Source organism: Convolutriloba macropyga, chromosome 4, assembly GCF_964194025.1.
Source record: "Convolutriloba macropyga chromosome 4, txConMacr16.3, whole genome shotgun sequence".
Classification (NCBI taxonomy): domain Eukaryota; kingdom Metazoa; phylum Xenacoelomorpha; order Acoela; family Convolutidae; genus Convolutriloba; species Convolutriloba macropyga.
In genome coordinates, this window is record NC_134471.1 from 51822385 (window position 1) to 51841474 (window position 19090).

Below are 19090 nucleotides of genomic sequence, written 5' to 3' on the forward strand. Positions count from 1 at the left end.
ATATATATTATATATATATATATATATAGATGTATATACCACAATGTTTGATCGATGATTATATATCAACTTTACCCTCTCTTTGGACATGAGAAAGAGACATTGGCGGTTGTCCGTTGATCGAATCAAATTTCTGGGCTATTTCCATGGGCCTCATTTGCCGCTCCATTGATCACAACAGTTTACTGTTCCGACTCAGTGGGGAGGGAGGAACTATATACTCAAATGCTTTTTTTGTTCACACAGTTTTGACCAATCGATATATTCATCGTAGAGAGTTGTTAGTGGTATCATTAAAAAGCAAGTGCATCCTAGAATTTGGAATTAAATACATTTTTTCTTCTTTTGAGTTACCGAGCTTTAAAAATTTGCGAAAAATCAACATTTTTTATCAACATTTTCAGAAATTTTTGCTAAAATTTGGCAAAATTTTGCTCATATAAAATAAGTTGAAGAGCGTAGCTGATTTGTTTGATTGGAGTTTATTTGGCTAAAAATTTTAATAAAATTTCAAAAATTTAGACTATTTTCATAAAAAATTGCACAAAGTTTGCTTTTTTGGTCCACTTTGTTCAAGTTTGCCAAAAGTGGAAACCTAGAAACCGCTAATAAAATCTCTTTAAACCTCAAAAGAGAGCTGGTTGAAACTCGGCGCCCTATAAAAGTATTCTGGAATCGAAACTTCGCCGTGTTTAACAAATTCAAATCGATAATTATACAAAATGCATCATTAATTTTTATATGAAGTATATCAATCAACAATTGATCTAATTGGCAAACGATTGAATCTTTTGGGCAGGTTTTGTGCGCTCGGTAAGCTCAGTGATAGGTCTGATATTATCATGGATTCCTACAGTAAGTTATTTTGTTAAATTTCACTTGGGCGCTGCCTATCTTTTTCGAAAAGTTTTGCCTATATTGCTTTTAATGCTAATTACTGACAAAACGTTTTATTCAAGGCTTCATTAATGTGAGCTCCCATTTACTTCAAAGTGTGGCCAAATGTAGTTATAGTTTGTTTTCAGAGAACATTTTGGTTTTTTCAGCTTTGAAGAAGATTTTTAGTAGACTTTAACGAAAATACTGTTTTTGCTTTCATTTGTTATTCATTTTGCGTTCTGATTACTTACCCTAACCATTCAAAGGTCCAATTGGCTTCTTCAAGAGGCGTAGGTGAAACTGTTCAATGCATGCGTTTGTTAACTAAGGTCTCTTATGTCAGTGAAAGTAATTTTTATGAACAGTTCTTCCATTCTTCCCAAGAGACATTAATATTTAAAAATAAAGGTCGTAAATCAAAGACAAATGTCAAAAAGTTTTGGGTGATTAAATTGACCTCTAGAATAAAGATAAAGCCACAACAATTCATACAAATGATGACCAACTTAAAAATCCAGGTAAGAAGTATTTGTACTTTTTATATGTTTTTTAATTGATGGGTCTCAAATTTATTGCATTCGAATTCAAATTACACAGATTTTCTATATATATATATATATATATATATAAATTTATTCACACATATATATATATATATATATATATATATATATATATATAAATATATATAAATACACAAATATAAATAAATATATATATATATATATATATATATATATATATATATATATATATATATATAGATGTATATACCACAATGTTTGATCGATGATTATATATCAACTTTACCCTCTCTTTGGACATGAGAAAGAGACATTGGCGGTTGTCCGTTGATCGAATCAAATTTCTGGGCTATTTCCATGGGCCTCATTTGCCGCTCCATTGATCACAACAGTTTACTGTTCCGACTCAGTGGGGAGGGAGGAACTATATACTCAAATGCTTTTTTTGTTCACACAGTTTTGGCCAATCGATATATTCATCGTAGAGAGTTGTTAGTGGTATCATTAAAAAGCAAGTGCATCCTAGAATTTGGAATTAAATACATTTTTTCTTCTTTTGAGTTACCGAGCTTTAAAAATTTGCGAAAAATCAACATTTTTTATCAACATTTTCAGAAATTTTTGCTAAAATTTGGCAAATTTTTGCTCACATAAAATAAGTTGAAGAGCGTAGCTGATTTGTTTGATTGGAGTTTATTTGGCTAAAAATTTTGATAAAATTTCAAAAATTTAGACTATTTTCATAAAAAATTGCACAAAGTTTGCTTTTTTGGTCCACTTTGTTCAAGTTTGCCAAAAGCGGAAACCTAGAAACCGCTAATAAAATCTCTTTAAACGTCAAAAGAGAGCTGATTGAAACTCGGCGCCCTATAAAAGTATTCTGGAATCGAAACTTCGCCGTGTTTAACAAATTCAAATCGATAATTATAAAAAATGCATCATTAATTTTTATATGAAGTATATCAATCAACAATTGATCTAATTGGCAAACGATTGAAACTTTTGGGCAGGTTTTGGGCGCTCGGTAAGCTCAGTGATAGGTTTGATATTATTATGGATTCCTACAATAATATATTTTGTTAAATTTCACTTGGGCGCTGCCTATCTTATTCGAAAAATTTTGCCTATATTGCTTTTAATGCTAATTACTGACAAAACGTTTTTATTCAAGGCTTCATTATTGTGAGCTCCCATTCACTTAAAAGTGAGGCCAAATGTAGTTATAGTTTGATTTCAGAGAACATGTTGGTTTTTTTCAGCTTTGAAGAAGATTTTTAGCAGACTTTAACGAAAATAAATGTTTTTGCTTTCATTTTTTGTTTCTTTTGCATACTGATTACTTACCCTAACCATTCAAAAGTCCAATTGGCTTCTTCAAGAGGCGTAGATGAAACTGTTCTATGCATGCGGTTGTTACCTAATGTCTCTTATGTCAGTGAAAGTAATTGTTTTAAGGAAATTTCAGTAATTTTTTGAACTTGTCATCAATTTTCTTATTGTTTCTGTCAATTTTTAGGTTTTTCTTAATAAATAAAGGTCAAATTTCTGATAGAAAACAAATTAATCTTTTTGCAGATTCTTTTAAGAGAACGGTTTCTTGGTATTTGTACTTCGAGTTTTCATATAAAATTTTGCTTTTTTCTGCATAATTGCCCATTTTTGTGTTGTTTTTGTTTCTTTGGTAAATTGTCACATTACATAGCAATCTAACTGAAAACGAGTTTTGAAAAATCCCTAACTGAACTTTTTTTCTTTAAAGGCTGGGACACCGTTCTCTTTCAGATTTTGTCAGTTTTATTTATTTTTGCCGTCTATTTGTTGATAATTTTTGTTGTCGTATGCCCACTATTGGGTAATTAAAGGTCTCGGTGGCAAACAATAGATACATAAAGGAGTTTAATAACTGATATCGGTGTAATATAATTGGTTTTATTGATTTTCCATTAAGTATTTTCCTAAAGAATTAATTATTCTTCAAGTAAGAACTCTTAAAAGAAGTATGCAATTGAAGTACTCTTCAGCTTATCACATTTTGTTCTGGTTTGCGTTTTTTTTGTAATTTACAATTTTGTATCATTTTTGTAGCTTAACCTCATTATTGAGAGACTTTTTTTATGTTTTGTTGAACCAAACAAAAATTTTTTGTTGGTTTAACGATCAAACTGAAGTTTTCAGGGCTTAGACAATCTGTTTCGGAAAAATTGTGTGAAATTTAGACAATTGTCATATTTTGTTGTTCGTTTTGTTTTCATTTTGAGATATTTGTTTTACAAAAAAAAGATGTTCAAAGGATAGGCAAAAGGTGATTTACTTTTCTTGCGGTCAGTTCAAAATTTTACAAATTGAATGGCTTCAACACTGTGGTTTCGTAAAGTTGTTTGTGAAATTTTTTAGTTCAGCTTCAAACCGAATGCTTTTGCTGGCTAAAAAGTTTGAAAATTTCTGTTTTTTAAAAAAACTGTTGATTTCTGAGACCTGCTAATCTTATTTCTGTTAACTTGTAGCTTAGCATCTCCATAGACAAATCACATCCACTCTCTTTTGAATTAGATTGTGCGCTTAACAAAGACCATTCTCTCAAATGGTCTTTGTTCTCGATACAACCAGTTTTTATAAAAACTTCAAGATTTCCGCAAATTTGCCCATTTTTGTAGGTTTTTGTTTTCTTTTTACAGCATCGCAATAATGGACGCTCCTTTGATCATTTGAAATAAAATTTTCATTGTTTTTAGTGAACAACTTATTTTTTAATTGGCTGGGGCATCGTTTTTCTTGCAAATTTTTTCGTGCAAATTGTTTCGTGCAACTTTTTTTGCCTATATTTGTTGTTCTGTTTGTAGTCGTATGGCATATCCTTGAAAAGTCTCGATCGCTCTCTTTGGAAATATAAAACAATCTTTCAATGATTTCATTTGAATCATCATGTTTCTAACAGTTTGACCAATAATTAATTCAGAATGAGCAATGTTTTATCAAATTTTGCTTTTTTGTTCATTTCTTGTCAACTTTTTTCCAATGAAGTAGAGGTTAATCTTTTTTAGTATAAGTTTTATCTGATGCCACTATAAATTTGTTATTAATGGTTTTCAAAAAAAGGACAACGAGTTGTGGTCGTAACTAGAATTTGTAATAATTTGACTTTTATCGCCGTCTTTTCTGGTAGTCATATTACGGTAGTCACATTTCTCATCAGCCCTCCAAAGTAGATGTATTTTATTCATTTAGTTGTTTGTTGAATGATATGTTCATATGTTAATTCTTTTATCTCTTCCTCATTTGGTAGACAATTAAATGAAAATGTAGATGAGTGGGGTCAGAATTTATGTGCGAACGCACATTACCGAGCCTCCTTGTATTAGGTATGCTCAAAATGCAATGATGCTGGCAGTAACCAACAGTGGTCCAATTGTTCACATTCCCTAATTATACCCATGCAAATGTTATGGAACTCTTCATTTGCTTTAGAGAAAAGAATAATGCTGTGATGATCACGGACGATGAAGACCTGATTTCCTGATACCGACCAAAAATGGACATATGAAGCGTTTAAAATTGAAGTACTTCATTTATAATCCATACTCTGTCAAATTTTGCTGTCTATTTTAGATGATTCGAGTTTTCTAAATTCCTCAATGATTAATACATTTGTTAATTAAAGTGAGCTCTCTGTTAGAAATTTTATTCTTCACTTCTTTTTCAACTTTTTTGTTTTCTGAGCAGATTTCATGACATGTATTTTTTTTACTCCTAATCAACGTCCACTTCGTTCTGGTTGAATTGTCATGCTCAAAAAAAAGAAACAAATCAAAACAAGAAAGTAGCTCAAATTTGTTAGTAATCTATTTCGGAATTCCTGAATCATTTTTCACCCAGTTAAACTTTATGTGTTGTTAGATACCATTGTCCTGTTGTGAGTCTTAGGTTTTCAAGTTAATTTTTCTCTTAATCTTGAAAACTGTAAATGTACAAATTTCGGGCAAGAATATTTCGAAATATTAACCTTGACAAGAATCTTGGCAACAAACATTCTAATTAATGCTCTAAAGTGTATAAATGGAACCAGTTGATGTTCTTTGGAGGTATTTTGCAATAATGCCATTTTCATAGTTAGTGACCCAAAATTACACTATGAAACCAAAAAACTATGTATACCTCTGAGTATTTTAAAAAGCGTCAAGAAAATCAAACCAAACTTTATTTATGCTGATTCAGTTCTTCTGCAATGTGTTAGTACGCTTACGCTTATATTTTTCTCGACATCTAGTTAAGGGTTGGTATATTTTTCAAAAGGTTACCTCCAACATCTGCAGCAATATATTTCAAATATCTGAAACTCGTCAAAAACCAACATTACAGAGAAAATAAAGCAAACGAAGTTAAGTGATGATTAGACGCAATAAACAGACAACTATGATTAGACGCAATAAACAGTTACAAAACGTTACGTTATAATGGCGTACACAAATGTATATAGACGGAAACCAAGAAACTGTAAAAAAAAACAAGAAACAGTAAAAAAAAACATAGAAAACGTAAACACCTATAATGTCAAAATCAAAGACACGTTTGGACCAGATTAGCGACGAAGCAGAATAGAACAAATGCATCTACAACCCATAGCCAAAATCATAATATACAAACTAACTGACGAAGGACGTAAGTCAGGTATCGAGAGCTACTAAAAATGACAGATCGGTGAAAACAGCCGTAGACACAACCGAGCTAAACAACAGAGACGAAAGAGCATGCACACTTTAAGAACAAAAAGCTACGGGACACTATACATATATTAACGGATTCTAGGGGTTGGGCTATAAGTTTGCAGCAAAAAATTTGGCAGACCAATGATTATTTTGATTTGATTAGGTATTTTTATTTTTATTTTTTTTTTCGATTCAAATATCAAATACATTTGAAAATTACAAAAATTTTTGAAATACAGCGAGACTTCAGAAAATTTCAAGATGTTTTCTTTGAAAAATAAAGCGAAGTACTGCGCCAGGGAATCTGGTCAACAAAACTCAAAAAAAGATCTCTACAATTTTTGACGTTCTAATGTTTTATCACAATTGATAAGAAAAGAAATAAGGTAAGGGAATACCGAAAAAGTAAACAACCAGATAACAGTTAAATAATGTTAATGATTAGCACTTCAAGCATACAAGATTGCGCTGTACAATCTTTCAAATGCGACTAATTTGAAACCAAGTTTCTTGCTTCGAAAAATTACATTAAAGCAGACTGGAAGTTTTCCTTTATGATTTCTTCAGTCATTCCATCTTTGTTTGAAATTAATAGAAAGGAGGCTAGATTGTCAAAACTAGTGCGAAATTTCGAAAAAAAAACATTTTATTCATCTAATTTTATGATTGGTTTTGATGAAGCAATCAAGAAATAAATTCTGATTAGAGAGAGTGCAAACAAAACAGTCCCAAAAACTAACAGATAATGACTCAAAGAATTATTTTAAAAAATTATTCTCCAAAATAGGCTTAGCCAAATCAATTTATCAAACCCTTAATATTATAATTGATAAACATATAAAAGGTTGCCTCACAATGTTTGGCGTCAATAATTCGACGGGAATTGTTACTGTAGAATCCGATCAGTCAAAAAAAGTCATAAATACCCAATTTTGTACGATTTGGTGCCACTAACTTAATTGGTGTATCTTTTAGCGCTGGTGTAATACAAAATGAAACTGAAGAGTCAGACTATGAAATAAACATATCAAAATTATAGCTCATTTATCAGCTCCAGCAGATTTAAACTGAAGGACATTTTTCTCAGCGTTGAAGGACAGAGCTGCAATGGCCGACGGAACAATGTGTACTGCTTTAAAGTACAAACCGATAAATGATGGCCAATAATTTCAATCCGAAGGAAAGTAAGCAGAACTGGCAACAAAACTGTCCATAAAAAAAGTAGGTTCTTTTGTCAATTACCGGATTTGAAATGTAATAGAACTTCAAGTACCACTGAATAGTTGTGAAATATTTTGGTACTATATTTAATGGTACCAGTATGAAAGTTATTGTTTTTGCGACTCTGCCAGCAACTGAAACGATTTGCTGATGCAATTAGTTAACAGGACTTTCTCAACATCGGGTTCCTTTAAATTGGGTTGTTTGTGCTTCATTGTTATCTTGTCTGCAACTGTATTTTCTGGGACTATTTTTCATGTTGGGATTATTTTGAATTGGACTGTTTTGTCTGGGACTGTTTGAAATCTTCACCGTTGGTACAGTATTGTATTTTCACAAACTTCTGCTGAGAAAATTTATTCGTAATTATACAGCATTCAAAAACCGAAACAAAATAGGAAAAACATGTTGACAAAAACTGATAAAAAATATACCGCTTTTTACAATTTACATTAGACAATTGAATGAAACAATCTCGCAAACAATAATGTCAAAAATGCGTAGAGAACTGTCCCTTTTGAGTCAACTCAAATTAAGATGCTTAAGACAGAGCCTTCCCTAGCAACTAAGTTACTAACGAGAGACATTTTTATCTCAAACGGTAGTCCGGTACAGAACAAGTGTCTATACGTTTTTATTACGCAATATGAAAAAAAGAAAAGCAAATGAACACAATTAACCGATTTCAATTTGATTTTAAAAATACTCACATCGAACTTATGTTGACACAATTATATGAGAAACTCAGCAATTTTTTGTAGCCATAACCTTTTTTGTATAAAGCTGATTTTTAGCGCGCTCATTTTCTCGATAGCCCTGATGAAACTAACTGAAAGGAATCTAGTAAAAAACACTTTGTTAGACCGAAAGACATTTTTCTGAATTTGCTAAAAAAAACTTTACTTAAGTTGCTGTTTAAACCAATTTTCTAGTAAATTGTATATAACGGTTGCAACTGTAATATTACACGGTCTCATAAAAAATTTAAGGAGATGTAGTCAAAAATTTCATGAAATTGTTTTATTAGATTTTCAACAGAACTGTTTCCATTGTTTTTCAATATTGTGTTGCTTGAAACAAAATCATTAAAATTTTTTTTGAAAAAGCGTTTTCTACTGGCAAGCTGCTTGGCGAAATGAAGAAATTCAAGAAACGGAAATTTTTAGACTTTTCAAATAATTACATTGTTTCAGAATACTGTATTATAATTAACAAAAACCAGAAAACATCTCTCAAAAGAGTTCCGTTTGACTCTACCGTTCATAGATTGTTCTAAAAAAAAGTGCATCAAAAAGATTGGAAGAGAACATTCTTTTTTGAAAAATTGATTAGGCTGCCTATCACTGAAAAACTTTAACGGCCTGATATCGAAAATAGAAAGATTTGGTTTCCTTTTGTGGTTTTCTTCCTAACAATAGAATTCCACTATTATGCTCTTGTATGTCGAGAAGAGTTGACGTTAAAACAATTTTACTATATAAACTTTCTATAAAATTTCACTTAATTCAGCAAAATGTGCGTTCGCCGGGTCGAGGTTTTGTCGAAAAAAATATTGTAAGAATTGCGGTGACAAGCGGTGAAAAAAATTTTTTAATGCTTTTTCACAGCTCAAAGCGCCTGCATCTTTTTGCGATGAATGCGGTGAAAGCTGCGAATTTTCGTTAGATTTGCGGTTTTTAGCGGTGAGTTTGTGTAAGATTTGCTTTTGTAGCGGTGAATTTTTTTATTTTCACCGCTTGAGCGGTGAAAAAAAATAATTCACCGCTACCAACGGGAAGCGATGAAAATAAAAATTTCACCGCCAAAAATCGCCAATCTTACAAAAATTCACCGCGACAAAAATTACAGTAATTTTTAGCTGTGAATTTTTTACAATTTTTTACGATTCTTAGCTTTGGATTCATTTTTTCACTGCATTCACCTTATTCAACGCTCAAAATCGCAATTCTTACATCTTTTCACCTCATTCACTGAAAATCTTATGCTTTTTAGCGATTTTTAGCGTTGACACCTCGACCTGGGTCAGTTATTAGGAGACCGCTGATTAACAATGCAACATCAACGGTAAATCTGAGCTTCTCACAAAAATCGATGCAGCAAACTCTGCCAATTAGTATGTGAAACACACAACACTTTCAGAGCCTTTCACTCTAAAATTCCGGGCAAGACAACTTCTGTAACGCATGATAACGGTTGACTTAGCTTATCGCTCTTCAGCACTGGCAATCTCTGTCAAAAAAGTTGATTATCATTCACAGTTAACATTTTCGATCATGAGCTCACAGAGTACTTTTTTTAAGTACTTTTTTATCAGAGCTCACAGAGTACTAGTAATTTTTAAACTCAACCAACCAAAATTTTTTAAGCAAACAAAAACTACCGTCATTGTGTCAAAAGTATTTCATCCTCCTAAACTCTTATTGTATAGTCTGCTTCCATTCTATTATGTTGATGTCAAAATAGCGTTGGAGGGCAAACATCAATACTTACTTGCTACTTGAAGATTATCGCAATTCTTGATCGTATCAATCGATAAATAAAGTAATCGCCTTTCATGTGGAACTTTTATCTAGGCTGGTTTTGGTTTATGGTTTGATGTCTGCCTAATGAAGCATAGGCTACTTTCATCACGAGTTCACTTATTAGTGTTAATGCATACCCCCCAGAAAAAGTTTCGGCAGGTAAGGAGTCCCAATTTGTAAAAAAAAAATATCAGAGCTGAATGAATTAAAGATCAACAAGCATTTGTTTTTAATTCCAATTGGTATCAAAACTTACGGAAGGACCACAGTGGTCACGGAAAGAAACTATGCCTATAAGTGCATTGCAGCTTGTAACACCGAATATAAGATAAATCTAGCAAAAAAATGTCTCAGCAACCCTGATTTAAGCTTGTGTGCTCCTACTGATAGAAAGGCCAGCGCTATCATTTTATCATCAGCGGAATTTCCTCAATTTTTTCCAAATGAACGTACAATTGCTTTTCTTTGTTCGCCTGTTATCTTTTGTAATACTAATCCATTTCCAATGTTGCCCAGTGCCACAAGCTACCCAGCGTCCAAGAGTGTTGTGGCAAAATGACTGGTCGTCTTTTCAAGAAGTAGGACTTCAAGAGCACTAGCAAAGACATACCTTGCATAATTTCTTATATAATATCTTTTCCTTTGCTTATAGTTTGAAAGTAAACCAAGTCTTAAAACGCAAAAGTCCTGTTTTCACAACTTAAGAAGGTCCGTATTTACGATCCTGAATTGCTCTCGTCTATATTTGTGTCCATCTTAATAAACAAGGACACCGGAGAAATGGAAAGTGGACTGTGTAGAGCTCATTGATGTGTATTTTAATTAAATCGGTCCCTCTGTGACAACAGTTCCAGGATGATAATGCTCATGTTTACAGTCTACAAGATGACATTCATTAAGTTTTTGACTTTTTGCTCCAAGCTCCGACAAAACATTTAAAGTACAAATTTAAGTAATAGATTGTACTAATCAGTTGTTTTTAAATTGGCAAAATACTTAGTTGATTATCAGAAAATTTTATTACGATTTTAAACCCACAAATCATCATGGTATCTTGGTATCTACGCAATTGAGTCTTTGCTTTTTGTTTATGCCCTTGAACTTGAACCCACACAATCCGGTCCTCAAAGTTTCTTCCTTATCAACCAACACAATTCGTTTGAGAAAAATGAAGGTTGTCCCCACTCATTTTTTGACAAACGATTTCCCGCACAGCAAAAACTGAGCGACTAAAATTTGGGTGATCCAAGACTCTGAATTAACCATTGTAAAGCTGAGGTTGTTGTCGCAAAATTGAATCTCATATCAGCAGATTTCTGTCGATCAGTATTGTGGCTGAACCTATCATTAAGATCATTGAAACTCCTTGGGATAACCGGTTAAGGCAATTGATGAACCAGCTGGTTGAAAGCTTCGGTTATTGCCAAGCAAGGCTATAATTTTCGAAGTTTTTCGAAAAAACTTTGAGAAGCCACCGCTTGATTGTCTTTCTTCAAAAATTGTCAGAGCTAAACTAAACATCCTCGCCACATCTGAAATTAGACTGAAATAAGCAGTGGAGAAGTTATGATTACATCTAACGCAGCTGGTTGTCCCACTGACCAGCTGGGCAATAAAATGTCTCCCAGCCGTGAATTGGTATCCGGCATCAGATTTTTCTGTTCGTTGATCGGTGCTATGTTTGCAGTCGAGCAGGGAGCAAATATTCTATCCCTCACTCTATCATAACGCCATATCATATCCCCCCGACCCCGACAGCCTAGTGCGTGATCACCCAGTTTGTCCAGCATTCTGTTTTGACAGTGCGGGCATTTTTGTTCCTCAATGTATAACGGAACACCATTCCGATACTTCAAGGTGGCTATGAATTCAATTGGTAAGTCCAGACAGGGGATTAAAGGTGCGGAAAGCCAAGCAAATGATTGAGGCAACGATAGTAAAAGCAAGCGATCTTTCCCCCATTTGACTTCTGATGACCAAGAAAGTTGGAAAAGGCAGAATCGTCAACTGCCTCTTGAATCATGTGTTGTGACTACTGTTTAGTTTATACATTGTTCATTTTTTCCACTGTTTCTTAGAAGATTTGGTTGTCTGTTGTTTACTCACCAGTTATTTGTTCTACTAAAGCTTCAGACTGCGAGATACTGACCCATCATACGCCGGTTCAAGTTTTTCAACTGCTTGTCTAATTCCAACATCAGTTTTGCTTATTGGTAGACAAGCTTTCTTCCAAGCGTTTTCAGTTATAACGGTGCCTAAAATATACCCAAAAGTTGTGTAGTAAAAATTTTTGAATTATTGGTGAAATAACGGAGGTCCAATTAAAAATGATGAAACTGTTAACTATCTGGAAAGGCCATTGCAACCGTCTAACTTAACTCACTTTTTGATGCTGGTTTCCACTTCTCTAGGTCCATTGTAAAAGTGTACAATTATTACGTATATAAATAATTCTTTTAGTTTGTCCGAAAGTTGCAGCCACTGCCTTAGTTTATAAGTTTTGTTCAGTACCATTGGACTTGCAATGGTCTAGTTATGTGGTCGGGTCATATCAGCAGCCGTTCATGGTCGCTGTTAATTTTTTCGATTTTTTGGAGTTTCAATTTATATACCACCCACGGCTCTCTTCGGCCAGATAACGAAGCTCCTCCATTTCTCCATTTTAGCCGCCATCCCCCCCCCCCGTCCCGCCCCCACCACCACCAATAACGTTAATATAGATTCTATAATTGGGCTGTAGTTGCGTTCGCGGGGAGGAGACTCCGATTTTAAATACCGTATGTATGTGATGAAATTAATCCAGCTTGATTGTTTTGTAGCCTATTCATTCCATGTAGTATTAAATACTGGTCAACATTGGTAGCTCCATCAGCTTGTGGAAAGACAAATAGCAAACATTTTTGTTCTCCAATTATAATCTTTAGTGACTGCCAAAACCAATGAACGAACAAAAAAGAAAACGAAGTGGAATTGGAGTGGAGCATTTATTTACTTCTATAGGTGTATTTAGACGCTGTACCTGTTTTACTACTCAAAACACCGCTTAGATATTTATTTATAAAAAAAATAGCTATTTGCCGGTATAGATTATCAAAAACTTCGAGAACTTTAATTGCGATGAAGACCACTTTTTGAGGATTAACTTCATTTTTTGTGCATTTTTGATCTAATTGACCCGCAGAACTGAAAACTTTCTCTCGACAAATAGGTCCAACTTAACTTAATTCACTCCATTAAATTTGAAAAATTGATTATTAAAATTTTTTTTGTTGTCTGGTCAATATGATCCTGTTAATTATTTGCCTTTTGCTTATCAAACACAAATCAATGATTCTGAATGCAGAACAAAATACAACCAACAGTTCTTTACAGCAGCCAATGAGTGCTCACATAGAAGGATCTGTCTCCGTTCCCACCGTGAACCCACCGAGTTTTTACAATCCAAGATTTGGATTTATTGGAGCTCTGCCTTTTTTTGTTAGATATTTTAACACATTTGTCTATGACTTTGATCTTTCAAAGCGGGCGAAACAGGTAATTCCCGGTGAGCTTTAGGTTCCATTAGAAGCCTTTAGCTGGCTTTAGTAGTTGTATAAGTGCTTAGAGTGCTAAAACTCTTTGGCAGGCAGAAAATCAAGGTGAACAGTCTTTTTTTAGGAGTTTTTGAGGCCAATAATTATTCAAGTTTTCACATTTTGTTGTCAATATTTGAGATTCTTGTTGGATCAGTCTAAAATTAACATTTAGGATTTTTCATAAAGATATAAACATCACTAATCCTTGAGATTTCTCAATAAACTTTAAATTTTCTTTCATGTTTTTAACAAAATTTCGAGACACTCCAAGTTTTTCTATCGTCAGGGAACAATAATGCAACTCCTCTAGGTTGTGATTATAGTTCACAGAATATTTTCTATTGGCAATACATTGGTTTTCAGGATAATAATATGATTGTATTAACAATCATTTTAAGTTTTTTTTATTATTTTTTTTCGAATTTTTCTAATTTTGGGACCGTGAAACTTTTAAGAGATTGACGATAGATTATTAGTTAGTTCTTAAAATTAACATAAATGGTTTTAAATATATTAGTATCAAAAGCTTTAGAAACCTTTTGATAACGTTTAAAATTATTTTGAAAATTTTTATAACATTTTGAAGTTTTGATCTATAGGGGCCAACAAAGTTTTTCGCAAGCTGATGCATGGATTGATGTCAAATTATTGGTGACAAAAATTGGGCTCTGAGAATAATAGCGTCAAGAAATTCGGCCATTTCTTTCTAATGTTTGTTAATTTTTCAAACTTTTTTCTACGTTTTTATGACATAATACTGCACAATGTGACAAATTCGACATGATTTCGTTTAATGTTTTCGAATGTTTTTATCACTTTGAAATTTTCTGAGCACGGTGCTGCGTACGGTTATACGTAAATTTGAACATCTCAATTCTCCTTTTGAAGATACTGACACCAAGGATCTATAGTGAATCTATCGTTTTTTTCTAAATTCAGTTTTTTTTCTAATAATTGTTTCTCTGATAGCCTCTTGTACATCGAGCAACTTTTTTCATATTCGCCGAATTTTCTCTCCTTCTTGCGTTTTCACCCTGACCGTGGTATTCAACCCCTGATCCTGAAACTTCATTCAGTTTGAACTCTGTTATTTTTGTTTTTCTTTAACTTTTTGAAACCATATTTGTCTGTTTGGCTGGCGTTGTTGAGTTGGTCTGCTGGTTGGGTGCTGTAGCTTCACGTTTTATTATAAGTTCTTTGGATTGCGCGTCTTAGCAAAGACCTGTAAGTAATGAATAACATTTGGGGACAAACAGCGGTATTACAAAAAGACGCATTATAAAAGGGTTCAAAAACGTCAATTACACAGGGTGGTATTTCAAAAATAAGGCCTAGACTGATGCTCCGGAAAGAAATCGCTTTGTGCAGACTAAAATCTACGGACCGAGGGAATGGGGTGTATCGTGTGTTCGAAATTACACGGTGTAGAAACAGGAATAAAAGTCTGGGCATGGTTTGCGTCGTGATCGATAAGACGGGTCAAAAGAATTCAATAAGTTGAATTATAAATTAAATTCTGAACTGAAATTATACAAAAATTAGCTCGTATTTATAGCAGTTATCTATGCAAAAATATACAGAGAAAAATTAGATTTGCTAAAAAATATTTTACTTGATTGGCATGTGAATAGATCTTAGCTCCGAATCCCGGAGGTGATTTTCTATTTTCATCAACATTTCCTGAGAATCATATATGGCCAAGGTACCATCGAATTCATTAGTTGGAGGTCAGTGGATGTTAGAACCAGGTTTCTGTTGGTGGGAGAATTTACTTCTGACACATGATTGATAGGTCAATAAGATAATGATAGCGCCCAAACAAAACTAGAATTGAGTTTAGTTTTGTGACAATTACTTATCGACATAACAACAAAGTTCGTCAGGTAAGTTCCTTTTTTGATCTTTGAAACTTTAATAAAAAAAACTTTTCAATGGTTCTTTGAGACCATCACATCCTACCTCATTTTTAAGCAAGTTTGAGGGTATAGGTTGTCCAAACATGTCGGGTTGTTTTCTGTTTCATGTTCATGTGCGGGAAGGCTCTGGTGGTCTGGTGGTTCGGGTGGTTAGTGCTCTGCAGCTGATGTGGCTGCAGAAGCTTCATTCTGATGTGAATGTCTCACATCTGTGTTCTGAAGGTGTGGTTCTGATTGAGATATGGTCTCCTCCACTGCAGTTTCGGTTTTCACATTGTCCACTTCTAGCCTCGCAATTTGGTTGTCGCTCACTAGAATAGTCCTTGTCGAGTTTTCGGGCTGTATGAAAGATGTGTTCAAGTTTTTCCTGATGATGAAGGTAGCAGGAATTGTCTTTGTCTTTTCATTGGCCTTGAATAGAATGGGTTTGCACAAGTCGAATTCTGCTATTGCTGGTAGTCTCACTCTGTGTCCCAACAGGAGTTCAACTGAAGTTTTGCTCTTCGTCTTTGAAGTGTTGCGATGTGTCATCAGTGCCCTTCGCAGGAATGCTCCAAATGACACATTAAGGTTGGGACTCCATGCTTGAAGTGCCCGCTTCACTGTCTGAACTGCTCTTTCAGTTATTCCATTAGCTCTTGGATGATAGACGGGTGATTCCATTTTCTTCATTTGCATTGATTAGCACCACTGTTTAAGGTCACCACTTATAAACTCAGGACCATTATCTGATACTAAAATTTTTGCTATTCCGAATCTTGCAAAGATTTGACTAAGGTATAATTTAATTGTTTCTGATGTTCGATTTCCCACGGGGAAAGCTTCTATCCAGCCAGAACCCGCATCAACAATTACTAAGATATTGCCTTGGTCCTTAGCATAAACCCAATCCATGTGGAGACGTTCCCAGACGTCGGCTTCTGGCCACGCAGAGGCTGTTTTTCCCAGGCTAGGCCTGTCCATTTGACAATTCTTATTTCTACTAACAAAATGTTGCACTTCTTGGTTAATTCCAGGCCACCATGCCATCATTCCGTTTGATGCCTGAATTGCATTCTTCCCAGGATGTGTCTCCTACGCTTTTGCCAAAATCAAGTGCAGTAGTTTGGGTGGAATGAAGGGAACAACACCTCTGAAGATGATTCCATTGTGAATTGTCAGTGCATCCTTGTGTTGTTCGAATTCTTTTACCGCTACTGAATATTGTTTCCAATTACCGCTTTTGATTCGTTTCATTATGTCCTGGACGGGTCTGTTTGTTCCAAGTTCAGTTTTGATTTCTGCTCGGGTCACCAAATCAGTCGAGCGAAGTAGATGTTATTGCGAAGCACTCGATCGTTGTCGGATTCGTTTCCGCAAAAATTCACTCAAAGCATCTGTATGAGGTATCTGCTCTCCTGGCGTGTATTTCAACTCATAGTCGAAGCTCATTAGAGCTATTGCCCATCTTGTGATTCCAGCAGATGCTGTCTTCGGGATTTTTTCGTCTGTGCAAAAGAGAGATATTTGATTGGTTCGTGGTCCGTCTGTAGGATAAATCGTCTTCCAAGAAGGAATTGCATCAATCTCGTGACCACAAACACAATTGCCAGTGCCTCCCGCTCCTTTTGCGAGTAGTTTTACTCCGATGGAGTCAATTTTCTCGATACATATATGACTGGATGTCCTTCTTGCGAAAGAACACCGCCAATGGCTTTTTCAGAGGCGTCAGCACTAACTGTTGCTTCTTTTTGTACACTATATGGCTGTACAAGTGGGTTGGCATATAACTCATTTTTTATGTCTTCGAAGGCTTTTTGTTGAATTTTTCCCAATGAGAAATCGCTATTTCTCATGTTATTTAAGTGTAACATTTTTGTTGCAAAATCAGAAATCATTCTTCCGTAAAAACTTGCTAGCCCAAAAAACGATTCGAGTTGTTTGTTGTTAGTTGGTACTTTTGGCATTTTTTTTATTTTTTTCAACATTTTTGGGATCTGGTGCTATTCCCTTCTTTGAAATGGAGTACCCCAGAAAAATAACGCTATCGAATGGTTTTGAGTTAGACTTATTCTCCGTAATAGTAAAAAATTTTCTCACGCAGTTGACTCTTGACTGCAAGCATTCTCTTGTCGAACTGATCTTTGGTTGTTCCATAGACCAACACATCGTCTTGAAAGATTCCACACAACCTTTGATTCCTCTGAGTGTTGATTCGATGCAATTATGGAAGAATGAAGAAGAGTTTTCAATCCCTGAGGTAGTCGGCACATCTTGAACAGTCCCTGAGATGTGTTGATTGTGCATATATCTTTTGGCTGTACCGCCTGGCTGTACCGCTTCAAGGATGTCCTGTCTAACCATCTGTTCCACCTTCTCTGTGACCTTGTCTTGAAGAGGTAGAGATATTTTTCCGGCTTTGCTGAACATTGGCAGTGATCCTGGTATCAGCTTCACATGTGCTTTGTAACCCTTTCCAGCAGATAGACGCTCGGTTTTGATTTTTTTCACACCGTGCTTGAGAAGAAGGTCTCTACCAAGTAGTCCAAATTTGTTATCAGACTGTAGAACTGCCAGCGGTAATTGATGACCATCATAAGCTTTGAGATGTCTTATCTTACCATGCAACTGAGGTTTACCAAGCTCAGTCCATATTTTTGATAATATCACTGTGATATCTGCACTTGTGTCTACCTGCATTTTTACTTGGCAATTATTTATTGAGATATTTTCCCATGTCGCAAACATGCTAAAGATTTGTTCTTTAGTATAAAACATTCCCATCTCCGATGCTGGAGATGCTTGCTTTGAAGAATTGTTTCCTTATTCACAAAAACTTGTATGTTTATTGTACTCACCTGAATTTGGTTGGGGTTTGCTTCTACACATTTTTGATAAAAGTCCCACCTTTTCACAAGTGTTGCATTTTTTACTAAGCGCTGGACAGGGTCTACTAGAATGCGGCTTACCTCCACACCTAATGCACATATTGTTGCTTTTTTTAGCCGTAAATTTTTCATTTGGTTTTCGAAATGTCTTTTTGAAGTTGAACCCAACTTCTTCTTTCACAATAGAAGGTTTATTACCTGATGAAGAACTTGCAGAAAACATTGCTTAAACTGTAAGCTCGTGTCAGTAATCGATATGTCAGTAATCGACATTGTTGATTTTGCTTTGATACCGTCTAGTAGTCTAAGTTTTGCTTCAGGGTCCCTAAAACCTGAGATAAACTTTATTCTACCAACTCCTCTTTGGGATTGGCCGCTGTTTTGAGTTTTTCGAAGTCACAATAGCGTGCTTATTCTCTAAGACGTGCTAGGACATTGTCGTCTGACTCCCCTACACTTTGTATTACGGACAGAAATTTAGCCCTTTCTGCCGTTACAACTCTGTCTTTTGGAGCAATATAATTTTGAATAGCCAATCGGATTTTATACTGAGTGACTATCAAATTCCTAGGCCTCATTAGGCTCCTAAGTTTAATAATTGCATACTTCCCGCGCATATTAAGGAAGAGATTGGTTACCTGTAGGTCCTGTACAGTACCATCGGTGTTCACCTTGTCCTCTTTCTTGGATAATGATAGCGCCCAAACAAAATTAGAATTGAGTTTAGTTTTGTGACAATTACTTATCGACATAAGTTCGTCAGGTAAGTTCTTCTTTTATTCTTTGAAACTATAATAAAGAAAACTTCTAATTTTCTTGATGTTTCTTTGAAACCATCGCTGTTTGTGACCTAAGTTTGGTGCGATTGGGAGAAGGAAACAGG

The 19090-nt window shown here is 34.6% G+C and overlaps 1 protein-coding gene across 1 annotated transcript in view; it reads left to right on the top strand.

Annotated features, from left to right (window-relative positions):
- Positions 1 to 5048, top strand: part of LOC142338094 (uncharacterized) — a 166899-nt gene extending 161851 nt beyond the window's left edge. The window contains exon 13 of the mRNA XM_075387726.1: positions 4869 to 5048. Coding sequence (XP_075243841.1) covers positions 4869 to 4888 — 20 coding nt within the window. The 3' untranslated portion in view covers positions 4889 to 5048. The remainder of the gene's footprint in view (positions 1 to 4868) is intronic.
- The last annotated feature ends 14042 nt before the right edge of the window (positions 5049 to 19090 follow it).